At 37.1% G+C, this 13,988-nt stretch overlaps 1 protein-coding gene across 1 annotated transcript in view; it reads right to left on the bottom strand.

Moving 5' to 3' along the window:
• The window catches only part of LOC122788742 (myoferlin-like), a 1,037,182-nt gene that overhangs the window by 342,915 nt on the left and 680,279 nt on the right, over positions 1-13,988 (bottom strand). Inside the window, exons 9-10 of the mRNA XM_044055636.1 lie at positions 1,520-1,582; positions 1,382-1,432 (exon numbers count right to left, since the gene is read on the bottom strand). Coding sequence (XP_043911571.1) covers positions 1,382-1,432; positions 1,520-1,582 — 114 coding nt within the window. The remainder of the gene's footprint in view (positions 1-1,381; positions 1,433-1,519; positions 1,583-13,988) is intronic.

The raw sequence follows: 13,988 nt of genomic DNA, 5'->3' as shown, positions 1-13,988 counted from the left end.
CGCATAGTCCAGATGTATGGAGAATACGGGAGATAGTTGTCACATGTAGTATAAAACCAGTACCTGCCAGAAATACCTGCAGCTCCTTCAGTGTTGCTGTAGGTCTCTTGGCAGCCTCCCTGACCAGTTTTTGCCTGCTCTTTTCATCAATTTTGGAGGGATGTCCAGTTCTTTGTAACTTCATTGTTGTCCCATATTTTCTCAACCTTTTGATGAGTGTCCTCACTGTGTTCCATGGTATAGCCAATACTGTGGAAATGTTTTTGTACCCTTCTCCTGACTGATACCTGACTGGTACCTCTCAGCAAGGAGATACCTTTGATGCTTTTGTAAGCTATCTGTGAACCATGGCTTTTGCTGTTGCAAGCAACTGAGTAAATGTCAGGAAAATCCTACTAGGACAGTTAAACTTTACTGGGGGTTAATCAAGAGTCTATTTAATTGATGCCAGGTGTGTACCCAAGAAGACTGAATGCTGTAATTAAATCAAAGGGTACTTCAACAAAGTATTAGTTTAAGGGTGTGCACACACAACAAAGTATTAGTTTAAGGGTGTGCACACTTATGCAACCAGCGTACTGTACTACTATTTTATTTTTTATATTTTTCCCCTAATAAATGTGTTTGAATTGAATTGGACAGGCTATATGTCACATTAAAGGTGGGAAAATTGTTTAAATGATTTATTGTGGTTTCATTTTTTTATATCACAAAAATCTGGCATTTGAACAGGGCTGTGTAAACTTTTTATATCCACTGTATTTGATATAACAAAAACTATGCATTGTATAGATATGAAGGTTTACACATTTTAGGTAGATCTGATTTTGGAACTAGGGATTAAGATATATAAAATGCTTCGGATTTAAGGGAAATTAAATAGCAGATTGTGTTATATGTATTTGTACCACCAAGGCTTAATGACGTTCTAAATTTAAATGCAAACTGAAAGCAAAGTCACTAAAACCTTAATTAGACTGGTACTTTTATCATGTGATAATACATTTAAATGAGTTAAATAAATGGTTTTATTACAGATTTATTTAATACTATATATTTTATTTGTACCCAGCCCTTTAATGGTCGGAAGAATGTTTCCATATTCTCACATCTTATTTTAATTGCAAATTTCAGTGAAATGTTTTAAAGAAATTTGACATACTGAATGAAAATTTGATGGTGTAATCCCCAACACATACATGGACTTAAATATTTCACATTACACTATATTATATATATATATATATATATATATATATATATATATATATATATATATATATATACATACACACACACACACACACACACAGAACTATCTTCACAGAATATCAAAGCCATAACAATAATGCACTTAAGTAACTCTTAAGCCTGAGCATACCTTAAATTCTCCCATCAGACTGTCTGATCGCAAAGAGTTTGAGTCATACACCTGAAACAAAGTAGAAGACAGAGAAAGATGTGAGCCTTAAATATTCATTCAATAAATATACAATCAGATTTTGTATTGTAAACTTACCCTGACTGTAATGATTTCATCAAACAAGTCTGCTGGAAGCATGTTGACGTTGTAGAATAAAAGCTGAAATTGCAAGAGAAAATTCATAATTTTATAAGTGATGAAAATAGGCCATGTAAATTAAGTTCCAGTGGAAAGGCAAATTCTTTCAGTACAACTGCACTACTTAAGTACTGCGCTCATTACAGGAATTATAAAGTACTAGCTTTTAGCTATGTCAGCAAATTGATATAATAAAGTGGAAATGAAGCTCAAAGTATTGAAAGAGGAAAGGGAGCAAAGACATGAATATGACTAGTCTCTAAATCTCATCAAAGACTTGTTACCTTTTCTGAATGCTGACTGGAAGCACAGGATGAGTATTACTGGATCAGCATGCCGGGTATTTACAGTTCTTTGGATTACACTATTCAAAACACATTTACAGGTAGTACAAGATATCCTAGGTAATGACTGTAGTCTGAAGCTATTATCCAGCACCTCTGGACTTGCATGTCTCAAGCAATCAAGCGGACAGATGTTCCGTCACAGTAAGCAATGTACCAAAAGTACCAGCAGCAAGATCCTCAATGACTGACTAGTTGTATATAGTTACAGACATGTGTCCCGAAAAGGAAAAGGGACATAAATTCTGCATACACTAAATGAAGGTTAAAGTTTTTACCTGTCGTATACAGGGCATAACCACTTCAAAACAAATCGTGCAGTTGTAGTGTTAGTATAGATTCCCACTAAGGATAATTTTAAGGGACAAAATACTTGATTCCACCAGAAGCATAGCTGCTACTTTAAATGTTGGCAACATTAGTAAGGAAATCTTAGTCAAATAAGGGCTTATAAATTATTGTAAAAAAAAAAAAAAAAAAAAAGATATTTCTTTTTACTGAAATGTCACTTAAGTGAGGTGTAGTTCAAAGATTTCATGCACTGAAAAAATGTAAATTGTCAGTCACTACTTCGACTATACTGATGTTATAACAGTGATAGCAATTAATTTTACATTTATTGATGGGGATTATCCTGCTTGGATATATCCATTTGCAGTGCAGTTCTACAGAGAAAAATCTTCAAATTTGGCAGAAAGACCCTGATTTTTGACTCGTATGCTTGCCATGTCCCTCATAAAAAGCCTGATTTCTTGGTAAATAACTGAGGATTGCAGTTACTCAATACTTCCAGAGATTGGTTACCTACTACATGTTGATGCAAAACATGTTGCTCTATTAACATTAAGTGAATTAGAGTAAAACTTAAAAATTGTTCCTGATTTTGGGACTTTCGCTTCATTATTTTTAGCTTTGCCAGAATTCTTGAGTAAAGAAGTTGAGGAGTATGCTCCAGGGAAACATTTAAAGGAAATACCTTCTGAATAACTAATAATCAAAGAATACTGTAAGAGCTTTACATCATAGGTATAGTAAAATTCATAGGAAATTACTTTTTCAACAGAGGTAATATCCAGTAGGGAATGCTTGGCAAGATCTTTGCAATAGCAATGTCTTAAGAGTCATCAAGAATATCTCCATTCATATCATCTTTCACTGACATGTCCACTATAACTATGTGTTTTTTAAAGCAATGTTGTATGAGGACTGATTTAAGCTAGCAGCATATTTATTCCACAGTTTACTTACAGAAATCACCACTTGAGCAAACAGCAATGGAAAAAGTAAACCTAACAAAGAAAAGCAAACTCTGAGATAAAATGATGGATCAGTTAATAGAGGATGCTGTACTGAAGAAACAGAAGGGATATGGTTGAAATGAATGCAGAGAACTGGAATGGATTTCACTTGCATATTTCCAACAACCAATGCTTGGACTATAATAAAAGTAAGGGTTCCAAGTGGTGGAAGCAGCCCAATCTGAGCTAAACCAACCCTGGTGAGCTGAAAGGCCCCAGCCAGGATGCACAGAGCAAATGCTAAAGGGAGTAGTTTAAGAGCATGTTGTGGTTCAGGAAGGAGAGTGAACCTTAGTTCTATCCAGAAGTTACAACGTTTTCATACTAAATCCTTTTAAATCTTCATAAGTCGCCTTGAGTCAGTATCCCATTAAAGAAGCTTTACTTGGACTAGCATTTTCATCATACAGACTTTGTCTGATCAGTTTTTCCTGATCTGACAAAGTCTATAAGACAAAAGATATTTTATTCTTACATATTTCACATCATCTATGATTGTTCATATGTATTCATTTCTTTATTTTATTCTTACTTATTTCATATCAACTATGATTGTTCATATGTTCATAAGTATCCATTTCTTTATCAGTTTCATAAACAACTTCTATTTCCCCAGTTCTTCTTGGTTTGGTCCTGCTTTCAAGTGTTCATTTTATTTTTCTCTTCTCTTTCAGGTTTTAGTATAATGGAAAATGATCACTGCACACACTAATTTTGATTTGTAGGTAGTAAATGCCTTCTTTCTAAATATCTCACTGTAAAATATACTATTACTAATTTAACTTTTTATAACTGCATGTGAACCTCACTATTCTTATGTTCATTTAGTAGATATAAATGTTAATCTTCAATAAGCTTTAACAGCTCTATATAGCCATTAAACACATTGCCTGCCATATTATGATGGCTTAATATATTTATATAGCTTAAATAGATCCAACGGGGCCCATTTTCATGAGTTAAGATCACTTGAAATGACTGAATCTGTTCTATTTTTTTCGTATTAAAATATGCATTATTCCTCTGTCTACTTTAACCATTTGTTTCTTCTGTTCATTACTCCTTCTGTCTTAAACATTTAATACATGGAATTTTTGATTTTTCCAGGTTATGTGAACTGATGCTTACTCAGATTACTTTTCAATCAGAAATGAAAATCATCCCCAAGTTTTACTAGTGTTAGCAATCCACTAATGGCTTATTGGATTGGCTCTCAATGTTGAAAAATATTGTCCAATGATACTATCTTCTGTTAGCCAAGTCTCTTTGGAGTTTAAGAATATGAAATTGTTTGTATACTGAAATACATCTTTACTGTTCAATTTATTTTTATGACTGGCAATATTTCAAGATAATGTTTTTGTTACTTCTTCCTTTTCTACAAGTCAGTTGTCAACTTCCAACATTTTACAATATATTACATACACTCCAGCATTGTTAAACCTTGTAATATTCAACAGTAGATCTTTATTCAGCTTGAAAGTACACCACATACCAATCTATGTGGTTAACTTTGCTTTTTATATAGACATGGACCATGGCAAAAACAAGAAATATTTAGAAATGTACATACACGTTTAAAACTCACTTTATTAACATATATTAAAAGATCCTGGTGCTTTGGCTTCAAAGCCTTTAAAGGGATAAAAACATGACCAATAAATCCACTTATACAACATCAAGAAAACCACTTATACACATTAAAGAACCTCTGCCAATCAATATCTACATTTAGCATCTTTAAGCTCTATGACTGATACTTCAGAATAAAATACGCTTTTTCCTGCAACCCAATTTTTAAATATTTTCTAAGATGTGATGGATGCTGTAAATAAGACCATACAACTAAAATATAACACTGGTTTTGCCCCCTGCAAAGCTGTGAAGCTGAGGCACCAGGGACTTTTAATGTTTAATAATAAAGTCAGTTTTAATTGGTTAAGTATATTTCTAAATAACTTTTTAACAACCATTTACATTTTTTGGATGTCATTTGTTTCTGTATTAACAGTTCAAAAATAAATTTAAAAATGCATTTCCAAGGAATCTCACTATATACTCTAGAAACAGAGATAAGAGCAGCCTCCTCTTCTCCCCTCCTGTGTTACGAATGCCTGAGCATGTTATGAACACCTGATCACCTTTAAAACCAAACCAGAATTTCCTTTAAAAGAAATCTTGTGACCATCTTTCACTTCCCTTTTTCTTCTCTCTCACTGCCTTTGATTTTCTAAACACTTCTTTTATCTTTTCTTCTCTCCTGTTGGGCAATCTGGTTCTGTCTACATTAAATCTTCTATTTCATTTTCAATTTCCATGTCTTCTCAGCTCTCCTCATGGCATCAAACTTTCCCGTGCTGAATTCTAGCCCAGCCGCTTCTGCATTGCATTAAATTATTCTTGAATTGTTCAGACATTTTTTGTTTGTGGCTTTCTACTATATTTGTCACTACCATTCTTCCATTTTTTTTCTAAATAAACTAGAATTCTGCTTTGTTTTCACATCCCACCCATATAAACAAAAGTACTACTTACTATCAATTTGATAAAATTGCTGAACAGAATTTCATACTCCATTTTAAGTTCTTACATTTGCTCCTTTTATTTTTCCTTATGTCTAGCATTATAATTATGTTTACCATAGCTATATTTATGAAATTCTCAAAAAAGAAGACACTCTGGCAATCTGTTTTATAAACCACATACAAGTCACTTTTGACAAGAGACTACTGGAAAACAAACTCAAATTTTCTGCAGATGGTTTATCATGTTTCTATCCATTTCCACCTTAATGTTATCAGCAACTGCATGGTAACTTCATTTCTCTCCATTCTTCTTTCTCTCTATCTCTGTGTCTCAGCTTACGCCTTTCCTTAGCCCATGTACTGACATTACTGTCTTTGTCTTCCCACCTAATACTTCTTTGATACCAAATATAATTTTTTTCAGCAGATCTAAGCATACATCTAACAAAACGGGTCTATACCATATATTTGAAATTCCAAAATATCGAACACCATAAGTTTGAACAGGGGAAAAATTTTCTCTTCCGAGAAACACACACACAACACAAGCACACCAAAATAAATAAACCACACACATACAGTTACCAAAACCCAACCCTACACTAAACCATACATACATTACTAACTATCCACTTACCTTAACCCGCACCCTAGCCCTAAGGTCCGTAACTCTTGCACCACAGTGGAGGAAATAGCAAAGCCACAGAACGGCCCACCGAAATCTTGCCCTAGGTAAGATTTCGATGTTCCGGGGCTTCGCTATTTTCATCCTTCGATGTAGTGGGTTCGATATTATAACATTCGAAGTTTTACATCTTTGAAGTTGTAATACAGACCCTAACAAAACAATGACTCTACCAATGTATAAAATGAAACTCACTTTTCTACTTTTTCCTAATCTATTTGCACTGTACCATACTTAATGAAGTATGCCTTCTTAAAAAGCCAATAAATATAAATTGCAAATAGACTAATGATTCTAGACTGTATGCAAAATTCTTATATTCTTAGTGATTATACCTAAATTAGATAAAGAATATGCAAGATTAATGAAATCATCCATCATGGAAACCCTAGGCAAGTCTTTTTTGAACAACCCGCAAAGAAGTCTCCAGAACATTGTGATATTCCATTAGAAATTTGGAAACTGGATACAAATAACATTCTGCTGCACTTTGAGATGCTTATGAGCAAGGTGCCATTGTAGAGGGAAAGCCATCATTTCCTGAAGAGAGGCAGTTATATCAATTACATTAAAAGAAACAGCCACTCCAGTGGAGAAGAGGGATAAAGCACTGACTATGACCGAGGCACCCCAGCTTTGATTAGCATCCCAGGTGACTGGCAGTAGCTGAGAGGGATGGGCATGCCCATCTTGAGGAGGGGAGAACAGTACGTGGGCACCTCCAGACGATCACTGATGGAGCTTAGGAATGTCAGCAGTGGGGCTTGGCCAAGCTGCCGAGGAGGTGGGGTGAAACACTGTGAATACCACACTACATGTCCCCCAGAACCATACCATACTGCCACAATGGAGAAGGGGGAGTAACAGGATAGGCCAAAGTAAGACCCCCCCAGGCAGAAGCTCAGACATGCCAATCTCCATTGCCCGAAATCCATGACTGGCCCCAGCAATTACCAGAATATGTCCATGGTGCATGGAGATCTGGCTGACCCAGTGTGTACAGGGAATGAGGGCTGGGCTGGTAATGATGAAAGGATGGGAGGAAAAAAGCAACAGAAGGAAACAGCTCATTGCTGTCATTTTTTTACAGACATATTTCAGTGCTTAACAACAACAGAAGTTATGGTCCTGTCAGAGCAATTATCATCAAAAGCTGTACCATCCTTAGTACATCAGGATCAATCTGGATTTGTGGCTGGATGGCAGTTATGGGATAGATAATATGGTTAAGGAACTGCTAAAAGCTGAAGCTGTGCAAGTGAAGAATAACTTCCTCTTGATACAGAGTTTATATGCTGAGAAGGTATTTGCAAGGTGGAGTGTAATCCTCCCTCTCTGAAATTCTACAGAGACTGGATTTTCTTTATACGTTTGTGGCACTACTTAAGGGGTCTATGGTGTCCCAACATTTTATTGTGTCTTAAGGTACATATCGGTGCTGCCTCATGTCGCCTTTGTTAGACTTCTAGTTGTTCAAAAATATTTACGGCAAGCACCACTATGGAGATATGCCTAAGGAGGAAGAAACAGTTTAAAAAGTCTGTCTGCTGATGATATACTGATAACCTGGAATGACCCCCTTAATGATTTGAGTAGTCTTTGCATTCTTAACAGTTTTAATAGGTTCTTAGGAAAGAAGGCGAATGAAAAAGAGTATATTAAGTAAAAAACCCAAATGGAAGTACATGGGCAAAATGCATTTATGGACTGACCCGACAAGCTAAATTTTGGTGGTGGTATGGATTAAAGAAGCCTCCTACCAGAAGGTGAAGGAAAAATTATCTAATGTTTGGAACTTGACTAGAGTTTGATTTGCATGTGCTTGTTCTTCCTCACACATTATACATAGTTCACACCTTCTGATGCACTCCCCATAAATGATCAAGTCCCTTTAAAAACAGATATCTGCATGTATTTGTGCAGGCAAAAAGCCAAGAGCAGATTGATTCACAATGTTCTCCCTTAAGTATACGAGTAGCCTTGGTACACCAGGCCTAGAAAACCATTCCCAGGCTATAATTTTGAAAATACACCATGTAATGGTAACGCAATCAGATGAGTGGAGGTTAAAGTGGATCACAGAGTACAGGAAGCAGCAATTAATTCACAACGGATATCTTACTAGGTGCACAGCTAGAAAGAGGAGTGGGACAAAGAGCTGCAACTTAAGGAACATTCCTGAAAAACATAAAACGATTCCAAAACATTCTCATAAAAATGGGTCAAGGAGCTCTTACAAAATGTGTCATCTTTGAAAAACATGCATTTGAAAAATTGTGGTGGGGTGTAGGAGTGAATCACTTACCCCACCTCCAGACTGGTAAGCATTTGTGGTGGGGGTACAGGAGTGAATCATTTACCCCACCTCCAAGCTGGTAGTTGAGGTATTAAGAGGGCAAATATTAAACAAAAAACAATCACTGAAAGATGTGTAATGTTCTCAGAAAAATGGAAAAGCAAAAGAGAGGGAAAACCCCTCTCTTTGCTAGTCAAATAAATAAACAAGGTTTGAAATTTTTATGATATTGAAGAGGGGACTGAATAGAAGGGTACACAAGATCTTATGTCAGTATAAAGAACAGGACTTTTAGAATTGAGAGAGAGGTCATACAATTCTTAATCTCTCCTATGAGAGGGACGAATGAGAACAGGTTTGTTACATGAATTTCCTATGCCATCAAAATCCTACATATTTCATATTTTTGTAGGAAAATGTTTGGATTTGTATTTTTATACTCCATATTTCTGACAGTAGATGGATGTCACTGATGCTAAATGGTCTTTGCATGAAACTTGAGGCTTAGTGTAGGCATTGCCCAAGCACAATTAAAAACACAGTCAACCAACATTTTGATGACGTAATCCAATCCCAGCAGTTCATTCCAGATGTTAAGTAAACTATCATTTGGACCTAGACATCCTCGGACACCTATGGTCTCTTCTTGGCACATATCCAACTCCAGTTTGCATGCTTACCTCGATCTGTAAACATTCTCCAACACCTGTATTCACTTCCAGGTGTACTTTGAGGATCTACTGGCTCTTCTTCCCTGCACTGGTTGTTTGCACCCCCCACATCCACACAGACACAATTCACCTGCTCTCTCTTCTCTTCTCTTGTATATCTCTGCCTGACTCTACTATCACATCTAAAAACAGATATCACTTAGTCTACTTCTTGTAATGTTATGAACGATGCACATTAGGCTCAGCCTAGCAATATGCTCTTTACATTAAATCTAGTTTGTCTGCAACTGAAGACTGAGGTCTTAATGCTCAGTCTGTTCAATCTAAGAAAGGCTAAAAAAAAAAAAAAAAAAAACTATAAACTCTTCAGACCTTGAAAGACTGGAAATAGCACTTCTGCAGTTACTGAAAGGTCCAGTGCCCAGTCTGAGAAGAAACTACTTGGATAAACTCTGCTGCTCCCTTTTACAGCCCTCATGTGGCCTAAAGTAACATAAAGCAGCTCAGATAGATGACTTTACCAGTATAATTTTGTTAAGAAGATATCAAATAAAAGCTAATCTCCTATACTGCACTTTCCCACAATCCAATTAGAGGACACAATAACACCAGAAAAGTGAAGCCTCTATGCTTCACTCCAGTAATCACATGTGCAAGCTGCCTTTTTCCATTCAAGCCTACAGTGCAACTTAATCATGGTACTGAATTTGTGGTATACAGTGATTAAAATAATTTTATCAATTTAAACTGTATGACTGACTAGAAGAAAGGGCAAACAAATGTTCTGCTTATGAAGTAGAAAAAAGATGTTTTTCACAATTTAAATTTACTTTCGACTGTGAGCTCGAGGCAATGGCTGTCTAGTTTGACGTCAATCAGCAATGTGACTTCACACTGGCAAAAATTACTCACTTTAAAACTGAAACGCAAAAAAATTAAATAGCCTTGCATATTACAAAGAAATAAAATCTTTATATACATTTTCAAAACTTCAATTACAAAAAAATTTCATTTGTGAATTACCTTTTCAATTAAATTCTCTTAAAGTGGAAGGATCAATGAATCATATTAGAAAATTGCTTAATTATAACAATAAAAAACAATTATGAGTGTTAAACATTTTGCTTCATTGTTTCACTTTCAAGTCATACTTGCTGACAGTCAGAGTTATCTCAATAATCAACCACACAAGCAACAATTCTTTAAATACAACAGTTTTCCATATTAAGGTAAGGAAAGTTTAGCAAGGAGGACGGAGACAAGTATCGATGAAAGATTGATGCTAAAGGATGCAAAAGTCTAGCAGGGGCAGTCAAACATACTCCCATGCCAGAACTTAAATCTGCCCATGCTGTGGGCAGTGCATGCTGTAAACATGTGGGTGCAACAACATACAAGTTATAAATTATTTAACTATAGTATTAATACAGGTTTTGTGCCATTTGAATGGAGGACTGCGATGGCCATCTGCATTCATATGGGAAGACCTTCAACAGGTCTAGGAAACTCAGACCAGTTAGTCTGAGTAGTCTTATTTACAAAGCTATGGAAAGAATTAATATGTAAGTTATCAACAATGACATAGAACACCTCCAGAGATGGGATTCATCACAGTTTGGCTTTGTCAATGGAAGATCATGCTTACAGAATCTGTTGGACTTTGAAAAGGTCACTAATGCAATGAATGAGGGGAAAATTCTGCATACTACCTATCTAGAGCTGGCTAAAGAATTTGATACAATACCCCACTACGGCATTGTCAAATTTGCAGAACTAGGTATAAACCCCTTTACAACATGCTGGACAGTTAGCTGACTCACTGATAGAACCCAGGAGGTTAGACGCAGTGAGACCGCCTCCACAAAGAGGCCAGTCACCAGTGCAATCCTCGAGGGTTCTGAGCTAGGACCGAACATCTTTGACATTTACTCCCAAGATGTCAAAGCCAATGTCAAAGACCTCTGGCTTACCAAGTCTGCAAATAACTGCAAACTGGGAGTAGTCATTGAATTCCTCCAAGACAAAAACATCCTTCAGGAAGGTCTAATACAGACAAATGTTTGGTGCCAAACCCATGGCTTAAAACTCAATGCCAAGAAATGCATTATAGTATCTTTTAGGTGGTCTGCCTCCCACATAACTATGCCATCAATAAAACACCCTTAAAATTTGATTCAGTAGTCAGAGATCTCAGAACTAATTTAGATAGTAACCTAGACTTTGATCAATATGTGCCCAAGGTATTAAAAAATCTTTCTGTGTTGCTCAACTTATAAGCAAGGGCATGGCATTTAAGTCTATGGAGGCAACCATAACACTGTACTCAGCCCTCCATTAGGCCCATCAAAGAGTATAATGCCTCCGCCTTTACATACCTGACCAGACATATGCAGCAACTGGAACGTCCATAGGATCATAGGACATTACTAGGCTATTGGCCCTGAGGCCCTTACAAGCCTAGCCAAGAATTTAGCCCATGTTCCAACAAGTCAGCATCCTATGCCAATGTCCAGCAGGGGCACAGGTGGAATCCCACGGGGTGTATTTTCTGTTCCCCATCCAGTTATCCAGGTTGCACTTAAAAAGGGTTAATGAGGTACTCTGCTTGATGTGGAGAGGGAGTCTATTCCACAAAAGGGGAGTCTCTGTGACACAAATTTGTCCCGCCAGCAAGTCCTATTGATGTCACAGACCAGGATGAGGTCACTCGTGTGGGTTACCTGAGTGGAGCTCGGCTTGCGAATATGCAGCAGTCCCATCAGAGTGGGGTCTGAGATTGCTCTGCATGCCAGACAGAGGTCACACCTTTGAGGAGTCTGTAGGAGACTGAGTAGAGGGATAGGGCCTTTAGCCCATCTGTGCAGGGTAGATGTTTGAGGCCTTGGATTCTCCTAGTGAGGAACCTCTGTGGTCTCTCCAGCTGCTGCATGTGCTTCGTGAGGTACATGCAGACAGGGGCATTGTACTCAATAATGGGTCTTATAAGGGAAGAATACAGGGATGTTATGACCACCTTGTCCCTGGATGAGATACCCTTACTAATGAGGTGGGCCATGTAGAAAGCTTTCCATACAATAGAGGCAATATGGTGGTCAAAAGTCAGTTTGATATCAACCTGGGTGCCCAAGTCCCTCACGACAGATTGCGTGATTAGGACTTTATTATTAATGTGATCATTTGTGGGGATGTCACTCTCCCCAAAGGGGATGATGATGCATTTTTTTGGCATTCATTTTGAAGCCATGTTTCTAGCACCAGTCATTTGTTTGGGTGGGACCCTCTTGGAGAATGTCCACATCACTAGAGGAATTGATGACAGCACCCAGCTTGCAGTCATCTGCAAACTTGGTTAGCCATATCCCACTGTTTTTGGCCTGCACCTCAGAAAAGTATATCCCAAACAGTAGAGGCCCCAAGACCGATCCCTGGGGTAGACCACTTATTACGGGTCTACTGATTGAAGTGGCTTCCCCTATTTTGACTAGGTGGGTTTTATCAGCGAAAAAGTTTACTACCCATCTAGTAACATATAGACTGATGCCTAGTTGAGAGAGTTTATCTGTTATACCGGAGTGGGGAATAGCACCAAAAGCTTTGGCCAGGTCAAGGTAGGTGGTGTGCAGTCTTCCACTTGTCCATGGCCTTGATGACTGTCTCAAAGAATTTTTAACTATACTTCCCTCAACATTACTACGGAAATGGCTGACTTTTTTTCGAAAGGACTTACATTTGTTCCAGACACACACATGGACTTGGTTAAGACTATTATTGACCTTAAACTTTTTGTCCGTAAACTCAATCTCACTGCTGTACTGGGTAAAAATTCTTCATTGGTTAACCCTTTTAGAATAGCCAGATTATTTAACCCACCCCTGGTTAATAATCTTAAGACTTTTGAGAAAGCTTGTGAATTAGATATGAGATTTTTGGCTGCCAGTAAGGAACATAATAGTAAAGATAAGCTCAACATCACAACTGAACAGCGGGATTTCCTTAAATTACTGCAGGATTGCAACATTCGTGTGATGAAACCTGATAAGGGTAGTGGCCTCATATTTATGAACCAAATTGATTATATTAATAAATTATCTACCCATTTAGATACTGGCCCATATGAGGAGATTAGTCTAAATGAGGTAAATATAGCATATAACAGGATTAGGGCCGCGATTGAGAACTTGTTTTTAGAAAATTTGATAAGACACAGACATTCATACTTATCTGAATGTCTTAGCACCTAGATTGTCATCTTTCTTTGGCACTCCAAAAATTCACAAATCTATTAACAACCCCCCATTTAGACCTATTGTAGATGGTAGAGGATCTATTTTAGTAGCTTGTGCTAAATATGTAGACACTATTTTAAAACCATTTATTGAAAAAGAAAGCCAGATATGCAGAGACTCATGGAGTTTCCTAGAAGATATTAATAAGATACCTTTTGACCCCAGCCTAACACTTCTGACTATAGATGTGAAGGACTTGTATACTGTCATTCCGCAACAACTAGGACTTGCGTGAGTCAGGGGACTTCCTTGAAAACAGAAAGGTCGAACAGAACATCATTAGCATAACAGAAACTCTATTGGAGCTTGTTTTAAAATATAA

The sequence above is a fragment of the Protopterus annectens genome, chromosome 14.part0 (assembly GCF_019279795.1).
Source record: "Protopterus annectens isolate FY-2018-M chromosome 14.part0, PAN1.0, whole genome shotgun sequence".
In the NCBI taxonomy this organism is placed as follows: domain Eukaryota; kingdom Metazoa; phylum Chordata; order Ceratodontiformes; family Protopteridae; genus Protopterus; species Protopterus annectens.
This window is presented reverse-complemented; position numbering and strand designations above follow the sequence as displayed.